Source organism: Aphidius gifuensis, linkage group LG5 (assembly GCF_014905175.1).
Source record: "Aphidius gifuensis isolate YNYX2018 linkage group LG5, ASM1490517v1, whole genome shotgun sequence".
NCBI classification, from domain to species: Eukaryota; Metazoa; Arthropoda; class Insecta; order Hymenoptera; family Braconidae; genus Aphidius; species Aphidius gifuensis.
The window spans coordinates 19,475,357-19,500,246 of NC_057792.1; the positions used below are offsets into that span (position 1 = coordinate 19,475,357).

The following is a 24,890-nucleotide window of genomic DNA, read 5'->3' on the forward strand; positions in this document are numbered from 1 at the left end:
AGTTTTTAATGATAAAAAATAATATTTACCTGAGACCGGACATTGAAGCTGCTGAATACAAATCATCAACGTACCTCTGATGTGACCATGATGATAAACTACTGAGATCTGATGTATAATCGGTCGTTGGAAAACTTGAATAATTACCAGGCACTGAAGGTGTTTGTAATGAAACAACAGGTGTATTTAATGAACTATGACCTCCCTAAATAATAAAAAATAAAATTTAATTATTATAATAATAATATATTAAAAATTTTATCGATAAATTTATTATCTTTATTTTGCTTGAAGCAATATATTATTATTTCTTAGAAATTTTAACTAATTAAAATAAAATAATAAATATAAATATTAATAAATAAAAAAAATATCGTACATCATAATTGTTGTCATCAGAGAGCGATTGTGATAGTGGTGTTGGTATGACGACTCGTAAATTAGCTCGATGTGAATGTGGTGGTGGTGGAGGTGGTGGTTGTGGTGAATGACGAGAAGGATTTTGGTTTTTATTTGAATTTATACCAAGGGAAGGTGATGGTCCAGGACTTGGTGAACCACCAAGTGGTGATGCTGATGCTGGATAACCATTACTCATTTCTAGCATTCCTCCAGGTGGATAAACTATAAATTATAATATTTTTTTATAATTATTTTATAAGCTAATATAATATCATTTAATTTTTATAATAATTTTTTAAATGATTATACCTGAGTCAGTTTCAGATGATGACGGTCTTGGTGAAATGCTGGTATGTGCCATTTGCGGACTAGATCCAAGAAGTGATTCTCCATAAGTATTTACTGGTACAGAAACAGGCAACGTATAATTCGATTGTCCCATACCCTAAAAAAATTAATTAAATTTCCAATTAATTTCATAGAAACCAAAAAAAATCTATAATATTTAATAAAATAAATTTTTAATTATATTGTTTGTTTCATAGAAAAAAAAAAATTTATTTACTTATTGATTTTTTTGTTTTTTCAAAGAAAAAAAAAAAAAAAATACAATAGATAATTATAAAAATAGAAAAATAAGAAACACCGAAAGTAAATAACTGATAAAAATATGATAAATATAACTTTGACTTTTCTATTGGTCAAGCTAATCAAAAAAATATAAAAATAAAAAAAACCAACAAGTTTTTATGTTGATAATCACCAGATAATATACATTAAAATGAAAAAAAAAAAAAATATAATTTACCCTTGATCCATTGTGTTGATTTCTTGCCATCATTATTTGAAATTCTTCATCAATTTTAGTGTACTTGGCCTCAGTTCTTGGTGTTAGATTGTATTCACTTGCATCAGGTTCCGGACTCTCGGGGGACATTGCACCCTTATGCTCCTTCTTGTTGAGCGCCTGCAAGTGTCAGCAGACAGGTTCACATGACCAAACCGCCCGAGGGCACTCTTACGTTCACTTAATGTGCATTGTTTTTTTTTTTTTTTTTTTTCTTTTCAAATACAAATCAAAAACAACAAAGCTCAACACACAAATCACACACAAACCGATTTGTGTCATGATATTTTAATGAATTTATTAAAAAATTTAAAAAAAAAATCATCAAAAAGATAATTATTGATAAAAAATTAAACTAAAATATTATTTTTTTTTTTTCAGTGAACAAAGATTGCCTTTAATTTTTCTATCTTTATATGATTAATAGCTTAAGTAGGTCTTGGTTTTTCCAATACTAGATAAAAATATTATTTTTAAATTGATAAAAAAAAAAAGTTTAAAAATAAAAATAACCAAAAAAAAATATAATTTATTATTTTTTTTTTCAAATTTATAAATTAATTAATATATTTTCTATTTTTAATATTTTTATCTAGTTTTGAATTGACCCTAAAACATTGAGTTTATAATATTTGATTTTTTATTTTTTTCGTATAAAAATAAGCGTGATGTGAGGGGAGGTAATATTGGGAGGAAAAAATATTGTTAAAAAAAAAAAATTAAAATTCATTTTAAGAAATCAACTCACCTCGATTATGTTTTTATTTGTAAGTGATTCATGTGGTTCATTATACTCGGTGTACTTGAGAAGTACCTTGTCCATGTCAGTGCTGGCATACTGATAAAGTTTGTTACTCGAACTAAATATTATCAGTGCAATTTCACAATCACACAAAACCGAGAGCTCATAAGCTTTTTTCATAACACCAAATTTACGCTTGTTGAATGTCACCTGTAGAACAAGTTTTTTTATAAATATTTATTAAATAATTCAACCATAACCTTTCCAATTTTTTTTATGTTAAATATTTATTTTTATTTTATATTTGAATTTATTACCTGACGATTCCGCTCGTCTGTGATACGAGAAATTTGTATCTTTTTTCTACCCATCGTTGTTGAATTTTTTTTACCGTTGAAAGCGATTTTAAATATTCTGATGGAATGTTAAAAACACTGAAACAAATAAATATTACAAATTAATTAATTTTAATCAATAAAATACATTTTTTCATAATTTTGTTAAATAAATAATAACAAATAATTTATATCAGTAATTAATGTCAATGTGAATTAGTTTGTCTGATAAAAAATAAAATACAGCAGTAATAAATTTATCTAATCATTTGCTTTCAATTGTATTTTTTTTTTCCTTTTTTTTCTTGACGAGAAAATTTATCAGTGAAATAATAGTCGCGTCGTTTAATCCGCTTTGACAATACTTAATTTTTGCATTGATATAAAACAGATCAACAAATGCACACAATAATAAAAAAATAAATATTACAACTCACTCAACGTTGAATAAGCTCCAACAAATCAGACAAGAATAAAAAAAAATAAATAAATACAATACAAGAGAATAAATCTACAAAAAAATATAAAAAAAAATTGACATGTATATCTTACTCAGAGTGACAATATATATAAAATATGAAAAAAAAAAAAAAAAAAACCCTGAGCGTATCGACTTTTAATTCAGACACGGGTGGCTGGGCTCTCTGTCTCGTTCAAAACGTGTGCGCGTCTTATCGACTTTTTTTCACCGCAGTTTGCCACAAGCCTATTATTTTCTTCTCACCACAAAAAATATATTCCCTCTCTTCTCTATTCCTCTCTATTTCTCTTCTCAATTGCAACAATTTTTTAAATATATTTTTACCTCCACCACTTGTCATCAAACTAGCTCCAATCATCTTCCACCAAATTTTCTTAATTCAATCAAAATCCAAGAAACAATAATATATATTGATAATAAATAATAATAATAATTTATAAATGATAAAAAAATATTTATAGATCAAAAAAAAACATGAACAACTGAATATTATTAATATTTCTTTTTTAATTCTTAATGACAAATTGATTATTTTATTTTTTTTTTTTACTGAACTTGTTAACTGTTGCCTGGTAATTGTCGCACGTGAGTAAACTACAAATTAGCAACGTTAATTGTTATAATTTTTATCACCACTAAAATTCAGCTAAATCGAATTTTTATCTCTACAAATTTTTTACATTCAATGTATTGTCTTGAAGCATATATTAAATGCGGTTGGTAAATGTTTTTTTGAACGACCTAATAATCTATTTGATCATTTCATCATGCGCAGATGAGAATAAAAAAAAAAAAGCTCAAATAAAAAAGAGAAAAAGAATAAGAAGAATAAAATTAATAAAAAAAAAAAAACAATTAAAGTATGTTGAGAGAGAGAAGGAGAGATGAGGCTTCTTATGGGGCGCATCATTGTCAAGAAGAGGTAAGAGAGGTAAAAAAGACACGATGAGGAAGCAATGATGAGGAGAATGAAGAGTGAAAAATGAGGGTTGGGTATAGTCGCCAAGTAATCGATCCGACTGACCGCGACTCGTATGTTATCTACTTCTCTCGTATTCGCGCCTTTGAATAGTCGATGGCTGATCATTCACCCCGTGACAAAAAAAAAAATATAAATCAACTAATAATAATATATACATCTACATGCACCACCAATATATATAATTACATTATTAATTTGTATATAATATAATTATTTTTTTCAAATATTTTCAGTCAAACTCAAAACGACCTCGATGTATTTTGATTATTTCAGGTACCAATAAAACAATGATAACAATAAAAAAAATTAATTAAAAAATTATCTGTTTAGATAATAATAATAATAATAATTTTATTTATGTAAATAATTGTATGAATATAATTGCAAATACAATAGCTGCAGCCTGTTTAATGGTCTAATGTAAAAATGTATTTAACAAGTGGATTTACAAGGGTGAATATGTGTGTATGTGTTTCTAGTGATTAGTGGATATTTGCACATACACCCAACACTTGATAATATATATGTATTCATGATACAAATCAAATTGTATATATAAGATCTCTTGTAAATAATTTAACCAACACACATGAAGTATACATACATTCACAAATGATTTAAATGAAAAAGTATTCATCAATCAATCTCGTACACGTGAATATTGTTGAGAGCGTGACAAACATTAATTTCTATATTATATCAAGGTCATGAGAAATTTATATACAATTAAATTTATATTGAGTAACATAGCTAAGGGTTGTTTTTTTTTTTTTTTATATTTTTTAATTTTAAGGGATAAACTATAGTGGCTATTTGGAAAATGTAAAAAATATATTCAACATTTTTTTAGGGATGAATAAATTATAAAATATAAATTTATGATTTATATAATAATTAAAAATATAATTTTAAATTTGTTTTTTATTTAACTCGGATTAGTATTTGAATAAAATAATTTAATTTGAATGAAGGGTAGAGTCTTGTATACATAGATGATATTGAAAAAAAAAAAAAAAGAGTAAAGAAAACACAAGGGTTGTTTGAGGATAGTAAGGTGAATTATTTAAAAATAAAAAAGTTGAAATGAGCTTTGGGTTAAATATATTAATCACTGATAAGATGATTTATTTTTTTGATACTAGTATCTAGGTTGATGGATACACCAGAGGGTGTCATTTGCATAATGCAATGATATTGTTGGGTCAAAGTTTGTCTATATCCCCGCAAATAAAGCATTTTATTTTTAAATATTTTATAAACTTATAGAAAGCTATATAAGTAAATTGATTCAACTGTTTTTTTTTTTTTTTTATTTTATCTTTTACTAAAAAATCAATATAATAATATGATTGAGATAATTTTTGAGCTAAATTTACAAAAATGAATTATTTCAATTGTCAAATTTATTATTTAAAATGAGTTTAAATAAAAGTTTTTTACTGTAATTTACGTTTATATCGTTATTGCAGGGTTGAAAAAAATTATTATAATTTGAAATTATTATCTATTATACCAAAATAAATTTTGTGGGCGGATCAGTGGTCATATTAACGTAAACATCCACTTTTCTATTAATTCGAAAAAAAAAATATTTTTTCTGCATTGTGCATGTATTTTTTTTACCCTTTATATTTTTAGATAATTTTTTTTTACCATTTTATATCCACTTTAAATAGAAGAATAAAGAAAAAAAAAAATTCAATGAGAAATACACAAATTGTCGGAAGGGTTGTACGGAAAAGTTTATTTTTATTTTATATTCAATATTATATGGTAATATTTTTTCTTTTATTTCTCTTTTTGACAAACAAAGATGTCTATTTAAAATAATATAAATTTGTCGCAGCAAAAAAAAAATGAATGGTAAATTCAATGCCCTCTGACTTTAAGCAAACTTTTATATAATTATATATAATAAAATAAAAGAAAAAAGGAAAAATTTATTCGTAGAAATATAATGGTTATAATAATAATTATAAAAATGAAAAAGTAAGATAAAAGTGAGTCCGAGGAAAAAAAAAAGGAAAAAGATTATAAAAAAAAAAAAAAAACTATATATATATTGTGATTATTTGGCGGGAGTCCAAGTCTGAAAAATTGAAAACACATAATACACATTTACACACAGACACATACACAAAAACAGCATGAAAACTCACCGAGTTTATATTCAAACCTCCCGCGTGTTTTTTGCATGTGTTCATTCAATCCGGGAGGTCAACCAACAATACTCAAATGAAAAATAAATTCTTGGAAAAATACGGACTTTATAAAGACACTTTATAATTAATTTTATTTATTTTTATTTTTCACGCGTTTCGTATATTTTCGACACCTGTCAAATTAACAATTTTTTATTTTTTTTCGCAAAGTTCGCTTTTTCTTTTAATCTTTTGTAAATTCTTCAGAACAATTCAATAACGGTCACAACCAAACTTTACCACATTTATAAAATTTTAACTTTTGTAAATTTATATTTAAATATATTGTCAATTTTTTATCTATTAAAAATATATTTACAGTTAAATTTTGAAAAAAGTAAAATTTTCACCAAAAAAATAAAACGCACTGTTTTATAACAATTTTTTTTTTTTTATTAGAAAATTATTTAAAATGATTATTGTATTAATTTGAGATTGAAAAAAAAAAAAAATTTAATTTCACGTTTTGTAATATTGATAATGCAGTATTTATGTAATTGTTAAATAAATATTAAATAATTAATTTGATTAGCAAACACACGTGTGAAATATCCACTTTGATAACAAAAAAAACCACCGAAATTATAAATTATAAATTTTAAAATAATATAAATTTGTTTATTTATTAAATAAAAAATTTTAAATAATAATTGACACTGTGATCTGTTCGTCTTGGCTTTTCGTTTGTAAATCAGCTTATCTGAAGTTGAGAAGTAGATGCTGCTTCACAAGCTCCCCCCACCACAAAAAATTGAAAAAAATTAAATTAAATTAAAAAAAAAAAAAAACCACGATAATCCCCTCTCCACACACAAGAGTGTCCCAAAGATCTCAATTTCCCCTAAAAATTCTCGAGCGCAACAAGAAAAAACTTGCCTCAATGACACTCAGCCAATATTATGCATAATAATTAATAAATTTCAAAAAAAAAAATTTCAATTCACTCACACAATAACAATGATGAACAATATAAATTCCACAATTTTTCTTAATTAAAATAAATTTCTTTTTAACAAAAAAAAAAGAAAACCACTTGAAACACAATTTTTTTTTTTCGTTGAATTAAAATAATCAACAAATAAATGTCAATTATTATCAAACTAATTAATTAATTTTAATATTTTTATAAACAACAATGTGCGTATTTACTGTGAAAATTTAAAAAACAAAATTAAATTATTTTTTTGGAGTTTTAAACCGGCCGTCATGTACCAGTCGCGACGACTCCGTTGCTCTTCAAACACCGAGTTATGTCGAGTCAAATTTTCGGTAGCCTCGAAGTGCAGCTCACACATGCATATTGTGAAAAAGAGAAAAAAAAAAAAAGATTTGTAAAAAGGAAAAAAAATATATCTACATAAATTTGAGAGAGGGAGAAAACATGCATGTGGAATACAGTTGCGGATAGAACCGAAGTGTTATGCTCGGTTAACGAGAAACACACGATTATTTTCATTGGCTGATATGCGACTTACGTCAGAGGTAATTGGCCAATAGCATGAGACTTGTATAAAGCTCTCTGTGTGTGCGCGCAATAGTTCAAACACATACACACTAGTACTAAAATGTGTCTTGCTTTAACCCCCTGGGAATATTGCTTCGTTACTTTGATGAGCTTACGATGAGAAAAAAAAAAAAAATATATATTCAAAAGAAGGAGACTAAGGACTAGACCACGGCGGGAGGGTAGTTTTCCTTTTTTTTTTCTTTTTTTTCTTTTTTCTATTTCAATAGATTATTTAACATGTGTTTGAAGAATTTATTTACCGTTATGATAGTATTTTAAGTTTGGAGGATTTAGATGCTAGAGAAAATTAAATTTAATACTTGAAACGGCTGATTGTATTATCAGGCTTCGTTGGAATAATTGTGTACATAATGAAAATTAGTTGGAAATCTATATATCTGTACATAGAAGCCAATTATTGATTACTAATTAGAAATTGTTTATTTTATTTATAAATAAGCTGGTATTTTAACTGACGTGTTGTAAATCGAAAAAAAAAAATTCAAAGGAAAATTCATTTTCAAACGAAATTGGAAAATTGGAAATTCAAAATTCATCCCAGCGTTTACTAAAGTTTCACTTGAAATATCAATATTTTTTGTGTAATAAATTTTTATAATTTACAACAAAAATTTAATAAATTTATATCGAATTTTTTATTATTACTGTATTAGTTATTTTTTTGCAAGTAGATTTATATTTAATTGAATTAAAAATAATTAATTAACAACTATGTTTTATTTTTTTGTTTCTTTTATGTAGCTCGTTATGTAATTGAATGATTTTTGTTTGTTTATTGGTGCTTGAAGCAGTTGTTATTTATCAGAATTGAAGAAAATAAAATTGTTAGAGAAAAAAATATTAAGAGAAGATATATCCGGTGGTATGGAAGATGTGATGAGAGATATTTCCGTGAAATTCAGTCAAGTGAATATTACAAAAGAACAATTAAATAAATAAATAATAAAATCAAGTAAATAAGTGTGCAAATTTTTTTTTTTTTTTGCCCATCTAACTACATTGATTGTTCGCAATCAAGTGATACTGGTCAACGTCCAGGCCGCCCGACTTGATATAATAATTATTTCACTAAAAAACAATCTGCTTTTTCTATATTAAAAAATTTTTTTTATAATAAAGAATTAATTTTAATATTACAGCTTAATTAAAAATTTTTTTTATCTACTAATTGTTTATATTTTTTGGTATTTAAAATGGAAAAAAAAGAAAAACAAACTTTTATTTTATTTTATTAATTAAAAAATATATATTTTTAATTTTTCAATTTAAACAATTATTTTTAACGATTTTTCTTTTAGTTTTAAAAATGATAAATTATTTTTATACTTATATGGAAATTATTTAATTGACGTTAATCATATTTAACCGGTCAAATAAAATTAGTTGGACAGGTTATATAAAAGAGTCAACTAAAAAAGGAAAAAATCAAAATTAATAGGTGACGGAATTCGGTCATTCAACGTGTATCATCATGACTTTTTTATTTTCCATTATTTATTTTAAATTTTTTTTTATTCATCAATTTTGAAATGTAAAAAAAATTCTCTCAACTGATGTTACAGGGTGCCAACGGAGAGAGGAAAAGATGAGACATATGTGTCATATGACATCTGTCAAAAATATTTTCAACGTTATATTTGAAACGTCCGCATCATTTTCCTCAAAATTTAATATCATCCAAAACATTTCAATCATTTACAAAGCTATGGAATAAAATTAAGTCACAATTTTAGTTTTTTTTTTTTTTTTTTTGTTAATTTAATTTTCATTCTATTTTTATTTTTTATTAGTCAAAATCCATCATGAGACAAATTTTTATCACCTCGATTGACGTTGATAAAAAAAAAAATTGAAAATAAATATTCTACTGTTATAATTTTGTGTCAGTCACAATCGAGTTTTTTTTTCTTTTTTTTAATAATAATACTTTTATGAAGATATAAATGTTAAATAAAAAAAAAAAATTATAATTTTTGATGTGGTGAATTAAAATTTAGACTAGAAAATTTATCAATTATTTTAAAATAAAAAAACTGTAAGCTCATTCAAGAGTTTAATTGAATTTTGCAAAAAGAAAAAAAATAATTCAAATTTATGATAATTTTGATGGATATTCTGATACTGAATGAATCATTATGTAAAAAATTTATTGAAAATATTATAAATTAATATAATCAATATATGAAATGTACTAGATAAATTTTACAAATAATTTTTTGTTAAATTTACAAAAACTTTGGATAAATAAATTAAATTTTAAAAGTTACTTTTTAGAAAACTACATAATATTAAAAAGAAAAATTTTTTTATTTAATTTTTTAGCTTAAATTCTCTTATAAAGTGACACAGTAATTAAAACAATCGATTCAAATTTGTTAAACAAATGTTTAAAATAAACAAAATCTATTTATGCCTTGATGAAAATTAAAAATTAACAAGAAAATTTATTGATTATATTAAAAATTCAAACAACAAAATCAGAATAATATATTAAGCACTCAAAAAACCAACGAACAATTCAATTATAATTAATTAAAATTTAAAGAATTAATAATTCATAAAATATAAAAAGCCTTGAGTAAAATTTATTTTCGTCATTTTGTAAAATAAATTTCTCTCTTTTTTTTCTTTTTCATTTGAATTATCTAAATTAATAAATTACATATCTATAAAAATTTATTTTATATAAAAAACATTTACAAATTTATCATTTGCAAAATAATCAAAAAAATTATATATATCTAAACTCTTAGAAATTTAAATTTATAAATTCTATATTTCTATGTAAAAATTACAAGACAAAATTTGAATTTATATATTTATAACAAACTAATAAATTAAATTTTGATATTAAATATCATCAATTAATTAATTAAACAACCAAAAATATAATAATTTATTAATAATAACAATAATAAATTGTCAATATTAATTATCGTATAATATTGGTTAACCGCATGACCCAGTCGATCAAAAAGCCATTTTGAAAATAGAATTAACCTGTATGCTATTGGTTTTTAGGGTGAAATAAGAAGAATGATGGACATGTAGAGATAAAATCCATGTGGATTCGAGAATAGAACTTTTGGATATATGTACATTATTAATGCAAGTATATAGGTGTGTATGATATTCAACTACAAATGTATCAGTATATCATCATTATCATTATCTATATCTATTAACTTACTTTATATATATAAAATCTACCGAATTGATAGACCAAAGCAGGTCCAAGATCCGACCTATCCAACTAGTCGATATATTGATCGTAACTTGACGCTTTTGTCTCTCCATCAAGCATCTTCTCCAACACACTGAATTATTAATTGACAAAATGGATAGGTTGAATTGTCAAATACATTTTATATATATTCCATATAATATAAGTTTATTAAATTATCTTTAATGTATATATCCATCAGAAAATTCATATATAAATTCATTTCTTGCATTAGAGTATATAAATATTTAATTTTTTTTTTTTGTATAAATTTATAATATCCATATTTTATAATTTAATTCATTAAAATTTTTTTGCTATTTAAAGCTTTTTTTTTATATAAAAATATATATTTTTAATGTTTTTTTTTTTTGTTTAAAATAATTTTAAAAATTTATATTTAGTAAATTATATTTTTGGAATTTTTTTAAATGACAATAGAAATTTTTGTCTTTTTTTTTTTGATAAAAATAAGATTATAAATGCATTTATAATTATTTTTTTTTCTTTTAGATAAATTATCAGGCTTTATTTATATTTTTTTTTTTTTTTCGACTTTTTTGAAGAGGATATTAACCCCGAATTATTTAGTATCCGTGCTTGGATATGAAAACATGTGATTTGTAAGATAAACCCCTCGAAGAAAATGAAAATTAAAAAGATGTAGCACGAGACATTAACAAACACACACACATTGTGTATATTTGATAATTTTTTTTCTTGGTTATTAGGGAAGGAAACGACGTCTTGACCTAAACGAAAATACCAGGTGGCCAACTCAATCTTCGTGTTTTTCATCTCAAGACACGCACCAACACGTTCAATGTTTAAAAGAAAAAAAAACTTTTTTCCCTTTAATTTTATTATAACGTAAATTTTGTATGTGTATATAACACCACCAAATGTACCCTAATGCCTTTAGGCACGAGTGTATGACACAGTAGTCGCGAGAGGGAGAGAGAGAGAGAAATTGTGGGGAAACTGGAGCTTTCTGTTGTGCCGCCGGATATCCGCCCAGCCTGTCCCCAAAAAGCTGGAGACAGATAACCCGAAGGAAACATTTAAAAGATGAAATTTCTTTATATTAAAAACAAATAAAAAAAATCCTTTTTTTTTTTTCATACAAAGCTCTTTTACAAGCTTTTAAAGAAAAAAAAAATTTCTTATTTATATAAATTTTCGGTTTTGATTTGTCTTTAACAATAATATAATTGCAAAAATAAATTTTTTTTCGCATAAATTTATTATGAAAAACCATAAGATTAAGAGCTTTTTTGAATGTATTTTTTAATCATTCAACAAAAAAATATTTTTATAATTTAATAAACAAATTAATGTTTATGAAAATTTTAATTTCATTTATTTATTTTTTTTTTTATAAAAATTCTGATGGGGAGGTAGTGTCTTTGTTGGGCAAAGTAACGAGAATTGAAAATGTCGAGCCAAGGGACTATGACTAAGTCTTGGAATATGCACTTTTGCGCACTTGGCATGAGTTCAAAAAATAAAAAAAAAAATAAATAAAAAACTAATGACACACAACATTTGCGACGAAAAGAGTAAAACTGCGTCGAAATGGTTTTCAAAGAGGCCACAAGATCGCATATCCTGATTGAAAAAAAAATAAAATAAACATTCATCGAAAGAAAAATAAAAAAAAACCCTCACAAAAAAATAAATATATAAAATATAATTTTTTTCGAATTGTCAATAACATGTTGTTTTGAAAATAATTAACAATGAATTTTGAGATAAAAAAAAAAAAATGATAATAATTGTTGTAAAAGGATATACGTAATACTCAATAGAATATTCATGACAAAAGATATAATATGTTAGTTAACTGTGTACATAAACACAATGTACTTGTGCAAGTATTGTGTAAAAGCTTTTTTGTGTGTTTTCAATTTAATGAAAATAATAATGCTTATGAAATTTTTCCCCTTATATAATTGGCTAAGAAAAATCCACCCTAATTTAACAAAGAAAACAATTGTTATAATTTTAATATTGACATTGCTTGTTATTAATTATAATTATTAATTCAATCGTTAATTAATTTAACTGTGTAAATAAAATATTCATAAGCTGACATTACAGTGTTAGTAAATATCAAGACCATTTATTTGAACCATCAGAAAAAAATTTGTTGTTGATGATATATATTTTCGTAACATTTTGCAATTATTTGATTTGTAAATTTAACCTCGACACTGATCCATTTTAATTGTTGTAATAATTATTTATCATGTGTATATATTTATTTATATTGACAAACTAAATTAAAAATTTATCAATTGTTTTTTTTATTTTTTCTATGAATTTTATATTGTATTTTTTATTTTTTGTATTAAAAAAATAGTAATAATTTTATTATTGAAAAATAGAATAGATATGTCATATATATAATTTGAATATATAAATTACTTATTCATGAATTCTAGACACTTGTGACTCTCGGGAAATTTATTTGATTCTAAAAATTTCGCGGTCAATTTTAAAAATGTATATTGCAGCGTAAATTGAGTGAGAAAAAATATGAATGAGTAATAACTTTATCTATTGCACGAGTGTAATATTAAAATTTAACTGTAAAAAAATATAAAATGTAATATAATTTTAGTGTGTTGAAAGACGAGATCAAATGCATAAATAAATTAAAATATTATAGAGAAAATATAAGGACACACGTTTCACAATGGGAATATAGATTGAGTATTTGAAATTATATATATTAAATTTAATGTTAATTGCCTCGAGATATACTTGAATCATTCAAAGAGATCTATAGATCATGATCTCACTTGAATCAGAAATTGCAAATGATCAATCAATACCCTCACACCAACACATTTTCATAAACAAAAAAAGCACAATTTTAAAAGCTTTGTGTAAGATAAATTAATTTAAATATATACAAATTTAATTAAGTCAATCTATTAAATGATGGCGGCCATTTTGTGTTTACATAAATGTATGTCATAATGACAATTGTAAAATGGTGTCAGGTCACACTTAGCCATCATCAAAAAATGTCAGCGTAATGACAAATTATAATGTCAATTAAAATCTAAAAAATTATGTTATTTTTTTTTTTTTTTAATTGAATAAATAATTGATATGTATTAACTCACTTGAGTGAATGTTGAGGAAAAATATATTTCATATTATTTCACATATATATAACTTCACAAATAAAAAGAAAATAAGAAAAAAAAAAAAAAGCTTTAATTTAAATTTGTAATGTTTTTTTGTTTGTATTGTGGTTTTTTTTTTTTTTTATAAATTATTATTAATTAATTAATAATCGAAGTGCTTTGATTGCCGACGTAAAACGCACTAAAATCACAAGTAACTGAGTCAGTTGAGTTGCAAAAGGATACGGGAGGTAATGAAGAGAGACCAAATGAGTATGAGCTTGATATAACAGACATTGAAAAAGCTAAACTTCTTAAACATACACTTGTGAGTTAAAAATTTATCTTGGGGATAGTTGACGAAAAATAAAAAAAGAGTTATTTTAAATCACCAAGTATAAAAAAAAATAAGAATAAAAATAAAAAAAGAATTGTATTTTTAATTTTATATTGATACTATGAAAATTTTAAATTTTTTTTCAATGAATGAATTTAAATTTATAAATTTGTATTTATTATTAAACAAATATGATAATTATAAATTCTTGTTGTTATGTATATATTTATATATGAGTTTAGTTATAGTTTAAGTTACCAAAAATAATATTGCGGATAAATCGGGAATAAACTTTAATAGAATAGTGAAGCAAGCGAACAAAATAAACAGTGTTTTAAGCGGCGGGGGTTTTTATGAAGATGCTGATGAGGAAGAGAGGGCCAGATGAGAAAAATCAAGCTGAGGTGCCGGTTCAGTTTGATGCTCGATGTCAAGAGTATATCTCAGTGAAAATTTTAATACTAATTTTTTAATTTAATTAATTATTTAAAACAAAAAAACAAAAAACACCCTTAATTCAAATTTGCAAATTAAATTTTTTTTTTTTTTTCAAACTTAAAAATTCATTAAAAAAATTTAAATATAATTTTTTTTTTTAAATAATTTAATTTATATTATTTAATAAATAATTTTTTACAATATTTATAAATTTATTTATAGATAGATATATATATTGTTGTTGTTGTTTAAAAATAGTTGAAAATTTTTTTTTTTTTTTGTGTTTTATTTTTGCTTTGCAGATTTGAATGTTGGGGTGTGATGATCAAGCAATAATTTTAATTTAGCAGTCGTACAGAGGAGCAGCTGAACGAGGCTACTTGGTGTAGGACTTACCTCCGCTGTTTTTAGAACTCCACTCCCAGAAGAGCGCTGGTCGTGCTGAGCCAAAACCAAAATACCACCGATACGCTTACCCCACACGACACCCCACCTTGTTTCTCCCTCACTCAACAATTTTAAATGTAAAATAAAGAAAAAAACATTATTTCAACAAAGATATATATACGAGAAAGCTCTAGATGACGACAAAGATGAAACACAACGTTATAAAATTTTTTGGTGAGTGTCTTGATGCATGAGAGGAAATAATGAGGAAGAAGCTGTGTATATGGTAAAATTTTCTATTTTTTTTTTTCTTTTGAAAAATAAAAGATAGAACACAGTGAGGACACATTGTGATTCAACTGATGTCTGTTGTACATAGCTTGATAAACCGACGCCAACGCCTTTTTTTTTTCTTATTTTCTTAATAGTCGTTGTTGTTTTTTTTTTTGAAAAAAAAAAAAAATTCGTTGTCGTCTTGGAACTCGTTGCTTTCATGACACTTTGCCAAAAAACTAACCAAACTTTGACCAATACAAGCTCTTGATTATTGTAAAATGAAAAAAAAGCTTGAAAAAATTTATAACAAAATATACAAATGATTTTATTATAAAATTATTATTATATTATCATTAAAAATTGATAGTAATTTAAAAATTCGATGCGAGAAAGATGATGGAATTAAAATTTAATTAAAAAAAAAATATGATAAACCGCAAGGAAGGAAAATGGGCCAACGAACCCAAGTGAATATTATCATATTAGTGAGGTCGAGACTCCTGATGGTATCCATGAGTAATGCATTAGAGTGTTGGAGTAATTTGAGTAGTCAAGATCCTCCTTGATATACGTCAGGACAAAACCAAATCAAGTGGCATATCTCTCGACGTTCATGCACGATTATATTAACTCATTTTCCAATTCTCAATATGAGAAATTTTCATTATTAACCAAATGTATTCATGACACTGATAATATTTAAATTATCATTATTATATTAGTAACAGAATATTACACAGTCATGCAGAAAATCAAATTTAAGATACTTGAATTTTTAATTTAAAATAAATTTAATCAAATATCCATTTTGTTATTAAAATTTTAAATAATTAAAAATTATTTTAAACATTATAAATTTAATTAATTATGAAAAAAAATTAATAAAAAAATAAAAAAATATAAATACTGTGATATTTAAATTTATATATGATAAAAAAATATTATCTCATATGAAATTTGTTTTATCAGATGGATTCAATGGTTTCAATTTAATCACTGGCATCACCAAAGTGTAGGAAAAAAAAAAAAAAATTATATTTTTTTAAATTGTTGTTTGTTTTTAGTTTAATGTTGCTGCGTATAAAAACGACCCGGGGGAAAAAAAGATTTTTAAAATGTTTAAAAAAAAAAAAAGTAAAAAGTAAAAAAAAAAACAGGAAAATAAAAACTGCTTTAGTTTCTTGTGGGGATTGGGCACGTGCCACTCGATAAATCTGTCGACAGCTGACGTCGTGCCGGCTGCTGGTTTCTTCACGGAGTCAAGAAAAAAATAAGTAAAATAAAATAACCAACACCATGAAATATATTTTATTTATCATATTGGTTAGATTTTAAAGCCCCCCTCGAGAAAACAACCCCAACCAAGACGTTGCTTAATGCAATATAATTATCAAGTCCAGGAGAGCTTTTCTATCCCCCGGAAAGGATGTACTCACAAACCCATCAATTATCACTAATTTTATTAAACAATAATCCAAAAAACCAAATGACATTTGAAAATTTAAAATCTATATATAACTAAAACATAAAAAATATTCATTAAAAATTTAAAAATCAAAGAGCTTTTTGATTTTACATTGAAAACAAAAAAAGAAAAAACATAATATAATTTAATTATATATATAAAAGCTTTTTTTTTTTTTGTCAATTAATAATTGATTATCAACCTGTTTAATGGATTAAAAAAAAAAAAAGGGTCACAAGTACAATGAATCAATATTATCAATTTGAAAAATAATCCAAAAATAAATCAAGATTTTATGGAATAAAGTTTTTAAGAGAAAAAAAATCAATTGTAAATTCCAATGACGTGGATATATTCAATTTTATTCATATTGAAACAAACTTTTCAATTTTATCGAGGATAAAATGGTATCACATGATTATTTAATGACAATAAAATATCATTTTTCACCCAGAAATTCAAAAATAAAATATGAGAGATAAAAAAAAAAGGAAAATCATTCGAGTTCAAAGTAATACTTAATGCATAATGTTGAGCTAAATCGGGTAACTGACAAATCAGTTTAATAATTAAAACTTGAAATGTCCCTGCCAACTTGTTAATTGATAGCTGGAAGAAAAAAAAAATTCCCGAATAATTTTATTTGTTTTTAAAAACGATAAAATAATAATATCACAAAAAAAAAAAAAAAATATAAATGTCATTTAAAATATTTTTCATATCATATTATGCTTCATTTGACGTGGATAATTTTTTTTATTTTTCATTTTTGTATATACCTTGATGATGATAGAATAATATAATAATAAAAAAATATAAAAAAAAAAAAAAATAGATGATGCTGTTGATGATAAACGTAGCCAGGACAAAGAGATTGCACAATCAATAAAAAAAGCCTTTATAATAATGTAAAAAAAATAAAAGTAAAAATGAGTTGAAAAAAAAAAAACCATATATGAAGGAGGAGAATAAACAAGAAGAAAATGATAAATATAAATAAAAAAAAATATGATAATAATGGAAAAAGCCTGGCTGGATGTTGGTCTGGTGTATTGGTCGATTTGCCATCACCTCAAGCAGACTGTTGCAGACTTAACTCTGACGTAGAATTCAGCATCGAACGTTGTTATTGGTGGACTGGGTGTAACCAGGCATCAGCGTGTCCTATGACACGGCAAAAGCCAGAGATGCTAAATTTAAACATTTGCTTGAGCTTGATTTTCTTGAATATATATATTTTTTTTTTTTCTTTCAATCCGAGTGAGATGAAAATATTTTAAATTTTTTGGCATTAAGTTTTGTTTAGCATCACATGCAAGTGCGAGAAAGTAAGCTAGATGATTTTTCATGTTGAATAAAGTGAATAAAATTCAAAAAAAAAAAAAAAAAGAGTAAAACGTAAATTTAAAAAATAAATAAATTAAAAAGAATTTGAACTGAGCAGTAACAGCCGCCAGAAAATCAGAACACGTGCTCTTTGGTCTTGACGTATACGTTATAGTGCCTTGAGCAAATTTTCATCTTTGTCAATCTATTTAATATTCACCTCAATTCATCTCTCTTTCTTTTATTCTCTCGTGGGGGTTACCCCTTTTTTTTTTTTTTTCTTTTTAGTGTTATGTTTTTTTTTTCGACATCGTTGTCGGTACGCAGACTCTGGGGTCTTGAAAAACCTATCAATTATCGTCGCAAGCTGCACGAGTTGACTCCAGACGCCTCGACTTCCTGGCATGGAACCCTCTATACTCTAAATTTCTTTATTTTTTTTTTTGTTTTATTTTACTCTCCACCTTGCATATACTTACAATTTTATATACTCTTATGTGCCAGAAATTCGAGTGGTCTTTTTATCCAATCTCAAGTATAATTCATTGCCGAAAAATATATCAGTTTTTTTTTTTAAATTATTATTTAGATAAATAGCTTATTTATTGTTTAGAAAAAATACTCAAATTATATATTGAAAATAAATATTGATTGATGAGAAAAGTGATTTGATACTTTTAAACTCTTTTTGGCTTGTTGTCCAAATTTTAAAAAGACCGTGAGAGATAGAGTTGATCTCAAATTTCATATTGCCTCAAGCGAAGATCCGTGCGTGGGGGGAATTACAGTCCGAAGAAGAAAAAAGATGAACAAGAGTATAAGTCTGGTAAACACCAGTGAAAAATAATAAAAAAAATTGTCTAAAAGCCAGAAGATCTTTTTCACCACGTGCTCTCCCTGATGGGTTATCCCCTGGAAGAACTTGGTAGGAGACTAAAAAACACATGTTATATAAAATCATCTCGACCAACTCTATATGCTCATTTCGTTTTTTTTTTTTATTATATTATTTTCTTCACGTGTGTTTATCACAATTTCATAAAATATTTTAACAATTTTAAATGGAAAAAAGTATAAACGAGTTTAATAACAATAAAAAAATACAAAAGATAAATAATAATTAAATAAATTTGTATTATTTTTCAGATAATTGAAATGATGTAACCAGTGAACATATTGGAAGGTTGATTGAGACAAAAGAAAAATAATATATACGTAAATTATTGGGCATAGATATTGACAAAAGAATATTGACAATGAGATCTTGTCAATTGATTCATTGGATCATCAAGTGTACTGACAATATCAAGCTTTGATTACGTGCAAAGATTTTAACATGACAAATAAACCCTTCGCAAATCTGTAACTAACAGGAGAAAAATTTAATTATGATATTATACATACAGATTGATTGATATTATGAAACGTAACAAGATAATTTTTAATATTGTCGATTTGTCGTTGAAGCACAGTGGTATTGCATAGGTAAATTTCAAGACTGACTTTTGGACATTTATAGCATTTCACATAATATTTTTTCAATAAAAATCCATATAGTTTAATAATTAAAATGAACATAAAACTTTTTCGATTAAACTTTTTTTGCAACGTTTATATAGAATATAATAATTGCAAGCTACTAGTATATTGATGCTTTAATTTGAAGGTATAATAAGACTCACTGCAATTTACGAAAATAATTAATGTTGACAATATTTTTAGTATTGTCGTTGACGCACAGTGGATAAGTGGATATTTAAAATTTTAAATATTTTAGAGTGCAGACAGGCTTTTTTTAAAGTAAAGTTATTATTCAGGTTTTAAAGATTGATAAGAAATAATACGAGCCCATTTAACCGCACGTTGCTTTGAGGAAACGATTTTTTAAAATAATTTGAACAAGTACTTCAAGTATTAACCAACACTAATGATTCTAGCTCGTACGTAAATAAAGGTGCTTTGAATTAGATGAGTTAAAATTTCTTATCATTAATTTTTTTTTTTTTTTTCTTTACTAATTGATTGATATTTTTTTTAATCAGACCAGTAATTTATCATGCACAATTTTCAACTATTAAAATAATTTTATGGAGTCAAAGTTTGGTAAATAAAAAATTTATAAAAATGAGTGTCATTTTAATTTTTTTATTGGTTTGATGATGGAATTATTTTCCACAAAATTACACGTGTTTGAACTCAATCAAAAAGTTGATGACTTTATTGGTTGACTTATTCACCTTATAAATATATATGAAATTTATATTTTATTTTAAATATTGAGAATTAATTATTATTTATTTTCGGTATTGTGAATCATGTTTTTTGCCTGAGGGAAATATAAATTATCATTAAATTAGGTCAGATAATAAAAAAATAAAATAAAAAACCAAGGTGAATAAGGAAAAAAAAATAAAAAATATAATAATTTATTTTTTATTAATCTCTTCACAAGAATTACGATAAATTTTATTTTTTCAATTGATTATTTTAATGTTAAATAATTACAACAAACATCATGTTTTTTATTTTTTTTTTTTCAAAATAATTTAAAATCATCATTTAAACTCTAATTTATTTCATTCTTTCTCAAAAAAAAAAAAAAAATTTAAATATTTCTTTTAAAGAAATAGAAAAAAAAAAATTTATCTCAATTTTTTTTTATTTATAACAACAAAAAAACCTACAAAATTCAATTCATTCTTGAGTCAAATAAAAAAGCTTCTATTTATTATTTTTCAAAGAAACAGAGTAGAGCAAGAATAAAAAAAAAAAAATAGCAAAAAAAAAGAAAATTCCAGTAGCATTTCTCCAAGCAATAAATTCCAGATTCCCTGAAGCGTTGTTATTTTGCCGGTTGATCGCGTCGCAACACGCATCTTCGCAACATCATCACAACCCTCCTCATTCCTTTTTCTTTATACCCGGTTGTTTTCTTTATCATAACTCGCTACGCATATATATTTTCCTTTTATTTTTCCTTGATATACCCTCTCTTTTGCCCCGCATTATCCCCGGGAATTTTCAGGCACGGGTCAGAGACGCCGGGTGCAGGTATTAACGCAAGCTACAATGCGTATATGAGCTTGAAATGCGATACTACATACACACACATATAAAAAACCATGTGGAGTTTATGGATGACCTCAACTCACCCAGCTTTAATTTAATTTATCATTTTTTTTTTTTTTTTTGTTTAAAAAATAAATAAATTATATTTTACAAAATAATAATATTTAAAAAAAAAGCTCAACATACAAATGGGGTTAAAAAAAATAATAAATAAATACAAATTACACATGTAAAAACAATTTGATGAATTAATAATTAAAAAATTGGGTTAAATAATTAACAAAAAAAAAATAAAAAAAATGTACGTATTGGTAATGTGTAGGTATGTAGAAAAAACATAAGCTTTAGAGGAAAAAAAAAAAAATACATACTGGGAGATTGAGATTTAGTGGATTTTATACTAGAGCATCTTGTCCCCTTGTTTGGATGAAGTTGAGAGGTTGACTGGGGCGTTAGATAAAATGAAATGGTTGATGAGAAAATGCGAGAAAGAAAAAGTCTACATGAAAAAGGGAAAATATATACATGTATTTGATATGAGTACTTGTGCACATTACATAGAAGAAAGAAGAGAGAGCAAATGACGAAAAAAAAAAAAAAAAAGGAGGGCGGCCTGGTACAGCTGCTGTTGGGCGCGTGCGGCGTCGAACCTTTTAAGGCGCGATACACTGGGACGCCCGGCGTCGCAGCTTTTTTTTTTTTTTATTCCCCTTCTTACTATCTTACTCTCCTTCCTTGAGCAAAATTTTGTGGTAGCTTTATACACACAGATTCTACCCACACTTTTATTTTCTTTATCATCTACTTCGCGTGCTTATCCATCTTCCCCTTCAGCCAACCATCCAACCATCCATCCAAAAAAAAAAATACAACACAGAGAATCACAAAAAGCTCACCAAGTACACAGATTTTTTTTTTCATCAAAATCATCACGTATATAAAGCTTGCGTTAAATAAAATACAATGATTATTTTTTTCAAACAAAAAAAGCTCAAATAATATAAATTTAATTTAATTTTTTAAATTGATTAATTAAAATTAATACTTTTTAAAATATTAAAATTATATTTATTTTTTATTTTTTTTTTTTAAATAAAAAAAAGCTTGTTAATTTATAAAAATTATTCAAGGCTGTATGTAATTTGGAGTATCTCAAATTGAATAAGCGAAAATGTTTATTTTTTCATTAATTTATACTTGTTAATTAATAATTTTTTAAAACCTTCAAATCTGTTAATTTATAGAATAAAATTATTATTTTTATATACAAGAATATGCTAGAATAAAAATAATAGAAAATTGTTTTTTTTCTTTAAACTCTTTGTATACAGAGGATAAAAAATAAAATATAAAATAATAAAAATTATCTCTCTAAAGAGGGGTTTATTAACGACGAAAGCAACAGGCGAGATGAGTGAATTCAACCCCTTTGGGTAATATAAAGTACGGTGAAATATGCGAGACATAGATGATTGGGGGTTGAAAGCCAATTTGTATTGAGCGGTTTATAAAGTAACCCTTAACTATCAATAAGGTTTCTGTTTGATAATTATTCAATACTCTATAATCAAAATAGATAAAAAACAAACAATATTTATACAATTAAAAATATATATCTATAAAATATATTGAATATAGTAAATAAAACAACAAAAAAATTTTACCATTATAAAATAAAAATATAATTTTTATGAATGAATGAATGAAAATACAACAACATAACTTGTGATATTAAAATACACTCAAGTACGGAAATAAAAATAATAAAACAAAAAATATTAATAGAAATAAATATGATATTTAAAACTTTGTGGAAGCAAAAATATTACATTGCTATTATAAAAAAAGATTGTATAAAGTATACATGTATTCAATAATGTGTGTGTGTGTGTAAAATTGAATTGAAAATAAAAGTTGGTTGATTTGTTGGAAAGGTGTATAGACCTATCTTGCGAGGGGTAGTTGTGTTTATATAGTTGACGACAGTATTCTTGTATGACAGGTATTCGTACAAATGTAAAACAGGTGTGGTAATATAAAGAACAAATAATATATTTATAAAAAAAAAACAAGAGAGACAGAGAGGGGTCCTAGAGTCGACGGTCTAGACACACGTACATAGAAAAAAAAAAAAAAAAACTCTAGGGTATATATATTTATATCGATTTCATTGAGTCACATCAAGTCTTTTGTGTTTTTTTTTTTTACTGCACTTGTAGCCTAAAGGGATTTGTAAACATAATTATTTTTCATTGACCACAAAAAGAGAAAAAAAAAAGCTCAATTTTCTAGAAAATTTTTTCAAGTATAAATTTAATAAAAATGTTTAAAAACAATTAATAAAGCCTAAAATAAAATAATTAAAATACCTGAAGGACTATATACAATGTAGTGTGTCCTTGAGTTAACCCCACGTCTTAAATATATATTTATCGTACAGTTAGGTAGTAAAAAGTATGACTGAATGATATAGTTACATCACTTACATAACCCCTGACATACACAATATATATACATTAATGCAAATATACTGTGAACACGCCAGGAAAATCCCGCACGAATAAGAATCGAATATATTTAAAAAAAAAAAAAACGTGGGTATATAAAGTAAGGTAAAGTAAAGTAAAAAAAAAAAAAAAAATTCTCACAGGTGATGGGTATCTAAAACTTGCTATAAAAAATTAAAGAAATTTTTTTTTTTCAATTCTATATTTCTATTTAAAATAGATAACAATGTAACAGGTAAAAAAAAAATAAATAATAAAACAGGTATATAATTATTACATTATAATAATAACTTAATAAAAAAAAAAAAATTTGAAAAATTAGAATGAGGTAGTTTTTAAACTGAAAGAAACGACAAGTAAAAGGTGGGTTGGGCTATGTTGTTGAGTGTATACATACATTGTATGGATATATATGTGTAGTTTTTTCCCTCTTTATAATGTACAGGTAAAAAGAAATGTTACCATAGAAACGACCATGGCCACCCTCAATCAATACATGATGGGGTGCTTTGTATGTTGGTTTGTTTAGTGACGCAAGCTGAAAGCCCACGTGGTCCTATCACCACGTGCAGGACCTTTTTATTATTATTATTATTATTATTATTAATTAATATTATTATTTACATGTTTTTATTATTTTTAATACTTTAATAGCTCATTTTTATATTTTAATTTTTTTATGCAATTTTTCCTGTTTATTTTTTAAATTTTTTTTCAAGACTTTTTTGATATAAACTACTGCATATATTTTTATAATCAATTTGTTTTTTTGATGATAATATATATTTGACACAGATGATAAAATTCGAAGGTTAATGATTTCTTAATATTTTTTTATTTTCAAATTGAGGAATAATTTATTGATTGATATTTTTTTCAAAAAAAAAAATTAAATTTCATTAATGATTTGATTTAATTACTGTTAATTATAATGGGTTTTTTTTTTTTTCAAAAAATATAATTATTTTATAATAAATAAATAATTTGATTCTAATGTGATTTTAAAATATGAATAATAAATTATGTTTATTGATCATTTAAATTTTATTTTGAAAAAAATTTAGATAGTTTTTTTTTTTGACCTTGTGAATTAAAATTGAGTAATATATAAAATATAAAACTGGTTTTTATATATTGCGGATGCTTGTTCACACACTTTGCTATCGTTTATACAAATATTTATTATAATATTTATTCTTTATCCTTA

The 24,890-nt window shown here is 24.6% G+C and overlaps 1 protein-coding gene across 10 annotated transcripts in view; it reads right to left on the reverse strand.

Moving 5' to 3' along the window:
• Positions 1-24,890, reverse strand: part of LOC122858303 (myocyte-specific enhancer factor 2-like) — a 32,074-nt gene that overhangs the window by 3,282 nt on the left and 3,902 nt on the right. Inside the window, exons 1-7 of one of the 10 annotated variants that reach the window (XM_044161110.1) lie at positions 15,050-15,327; positions 2,309-2,425; positions 1,998-2,201; positions 1,211-1,369; positions 712-847; positions 380-624; positions 30-205 (exon numbers count right to left, since the gene is read on the reverse strand). In XM_044161110.1, the coding sequence (XP_044017045.1) occupies positions 30-205; positions 380-624; positions 712-847; positions 1,211-1,369; positions 1,998-2,201; positions 2,309-2,362 (974 nt within the window). In that variant the 5' untranslated portion in view covers positions 2,363-2,425; positions 15,050-15,327. Of the gene's footprint in view, positions 1-29; positions 206-379; positions 625-711; positions 848-1,210; positions 1,370-1,997; positions 2,202-2,308; positions 2,426-5,948; positions 7,261-13,875; positions 14,151-15,049; positions 15,328-24,890 lie in introns of those variants that run through there. The other 9 variants (XM_044161114.1, XM_044161113.1, XM_044161108.1 and 6 more) reach the window with 9 other exon arrangements.